Source organism: Strongyloides ratti (genome assembly GCF_001040885.1).
Source record: "Strongyloides ratti genome assembly S_ratti_ED321, chromosome : 2".
Lineage (NCBI taxonomy): Eukaryota > Metazoa > Nematoda > Chromadorea > Rhabditida > Strongyloididae > Strongyloides > Strongyloides ratti.
This window is the reverse complement of record NC_037308.1, coordinates 16,643,281-16,646,308: the sequence shown is the minus strand read 5'-3', so window position 1 is coordinate 16,646,308 and position 3,028 is coordinate 16,643,281. Positions and strand designations below refer to the sequence as shown.

The window sequence follows — 3,028 nt, the reverse complement described above, 5'->3', positions numbered from 1 at the left end:
TAATGTATAAATCTGTGAAAAAGTCATTTGATCAAACATATAAAAATCCATTTTTATTATTTAATTTTTTTAAAAAACAAAGATATCATGATAAACAAAGTAAGAGATTATCTATTTAATTAAAAGGTTTGTTTATTGATAATTTTAAATTGATAATTAAAACTTTTTAAAATTACATCAAAAATTAAAAATTACAAGATAATTTATGTTTTACAAATATTATTTTAGTAATTATTTAAATAATTTAAAAAGTATTTAAAATACATTTTTTAACTTTTATAAAACTAAACAAATTTATAAGTTTTTAAAGTATATTTTATTATAATTAATAGATGTTATATTTTTATTAATATTGTATGTGTAATTTTTTTATTTTTCGTATTAAAAAATTACTTTTTTTTTTTAAAACATAAAAATGAATTTAAAAAAAAATGTTTTAGATACTGATTATGATTTTTTTTTTAAAAATTCAAAAGAAAAATATGCATTGAAATTTTTAACCTTTCGGTTACATCTATATACTTCAGATAATCTCAAATTTTAATTCAAGTATCATATTTTAAGCATTAGAAAAAATTCAAATATTTTCTTGTTTTAGAGTTACCATGCATATTAAAAATAGGAAATTGTCACATTGATTATAAAGCTGAAGAGAGATATTACAAGAGAAAAAAAGTTTCTGGAGTACGGTTTTGTCTTAAGGATAATGATATTACGATTGCATCTCATGATCATCATAAATTGATTCACTATCAATGTTTAATGATTCAAATTATGTTTCATTCAAATTTAAAGCAGTTGAAAAATCTTATTTTTAAAGACAATGAATTAGAAATGCATTTTGTAATCAATCATTTTTTAAAAGACAAAGATATGATTTTATGGTTTAAATTTTTTTTTTAATTATAGACTATTTAATTATTTTTTTTTTTAAGTTAGATTTTTTTCAAGAAAAAATATTTTATTGATAATCTTAATATGTTTTCGCATTCATTATTTAATATAGATTTTAATCAGTTATCATTGATAGAAAGAAATAAACAAATTTTTTACATTAAATTAAAAAAAATTATATTTATTAATGGTATAAATAATTAACATTCAGGTAAAATATAATATTTATTATGTGATTTTTTTTATACTTACACATTTACTTATAAATCGTAAAGTTTAGTAAATATATAATTAACAATAAACATTTATTAAAAAATATTTTAATTTTTAAAATAAAAATTTAAAAACAAAAAGTTGTATATTAATAAAGTTTAAAATGAACAATGTTAAATAATTTTTTTTTTCTGTTGTTAAATTCATCATTATCTTTTTTAATCTTTAATAAAATATCAAAATTTTTTATCTTATTTATTTTTATTATTAATTTTTAAAGTTTTTTATCTATTTATAAGTTTGAATTGTTTTCTGAAAACTAAAAAACATTGTACTTCATGTTTAATATAATTAAAAGAAAAATTATCTAAACTATAACATTTACAATTTTCAAACTTTAAAAACTTTAACTATTTTAAAAATTATTCATACTAAATAATGCTAGGATAAAAATTGATTTCTAGAAATAAATTTTTTTATCAAGAATAGAACATAAGTATTCAACTTTTTCCATGTAAATTTCAAAATTATTTTATTTACCTAAATATAATTCACATTTCCATAAAAGATATTTTAAATATAATACATTACTATTAAATGTTTTATTTATTTTAATGTAAAATATTAACATTTTAATATACTTAAACTTTATTTATAAATTATAAAAAAACATCATTTTATATCTGATTTAATAATTAATCAAATTTTTATTTCTATTATAACAAATAATAGATTATATATTTACATAAAAAGTTGCAAAAAACAAACTTATATAATTATTTCCATAAAAAAATGTATAAAAGCAATGAGACTTTTTTAATTTTTACTATAATCTATTTTCTGTACATAACAAAAATAAAAATATCTCTATATATTTGGCAATTGTCATGATTTATGTTTTTGTAAGTAAAAAAAAACTTAATAATTAAAAATAAATTTTATTTAGTTTTTTATAGTTTTATTAAATAATTATTTTACTATTGAAGAATATATAACAAAAATGAATTTTAAAAGATCTATAGACAAAATAAATAATTTTGTGGTAAATTTTCCGGAATTAACTGATTCAAAAATAAATACTAGAAAAAAAAGAAAAATAATAACACTTAAAAATACTAAATGGCCATTATTAATACGTTATTACCACGACTCACATGTAGATTCTTATGCCATTAAAAATGTAGTAAAACTTATTGAACAAGAAACATGTATTAAATTTCGAAAAATAAAAAATAACTTTTCTTATACACCAGGTATTTATTTTAAATATACAGGAGAATGTTCAAGTGCCATAGGAAATATCAATAAAAAAATTTGGCAAAGAATAAAAATTGGACCAAGATGTAATAATTTTGAAGGAATTTTACATGAAACTTTACATACATTAGGATTATATCATGAACAATGTCGATTTGATAGAGATTTTTTTGTAAAAATATATAAACAATACATGCAACACAATGAGACTGTAAGTTGTAAAAAACATACTGCTTATGAAGCTTTTCATTATCATTTATCATATGATTATGGTTCAATAATGCATGCTGCTGTAAATGCATTTGCAATAGGTAATTTTAAAACAATAATACCAGCTGATCCTTTATATGAAGGAACTATGGGACAAACTAAAAGACTTTCTTTTATTGATATTAAAGCTTTAAATTTACACTATTGTACTCATCCGAATTGTCCATTTAAAAGACATTGTTATAATTACGGATACCAAGATCCTCACAATTGTCATTTATGTAAATGTATTGATGGATTTATTGGTTCACAATGTGAGCAGTTTAATATGAGACAAATAAATTGTTGGACAACTTTAATACTTCCAGATCGAAGGCCTAGATTATTTTATTTAAAAGGAAAAAAAAACTGTGTTATACATTTTGTAGTAAACAAAACTAGTAGAATTAGATTT

At 18.0% G+C, this 3,028-nt stretch overlaps 1 protein-coding gene across 1 annotated transcript; it reads left to right on the top strand.

The window, feature by feature from the left end:
• Positions 1-1,994: 1,994 nt before the first annotated feature.
• Positions 1,995-2,888, top strand: SRAE_2000525700 (Astacin-like metalloendopeptidase; the record flags this gene model as incomplete). Its single annotated transcript, XM_024644249.1, has 2 exons — positions 1,995-2,009; positions 2,054-2,888. Coding segments are annotated over 2 exons (850 nt in total), but the record flags the coding sequence as incomplete, so codon positions are not given.
• Between the last annotated feature and the right edge of the window lie 140 nt (positions 2,889-3,028).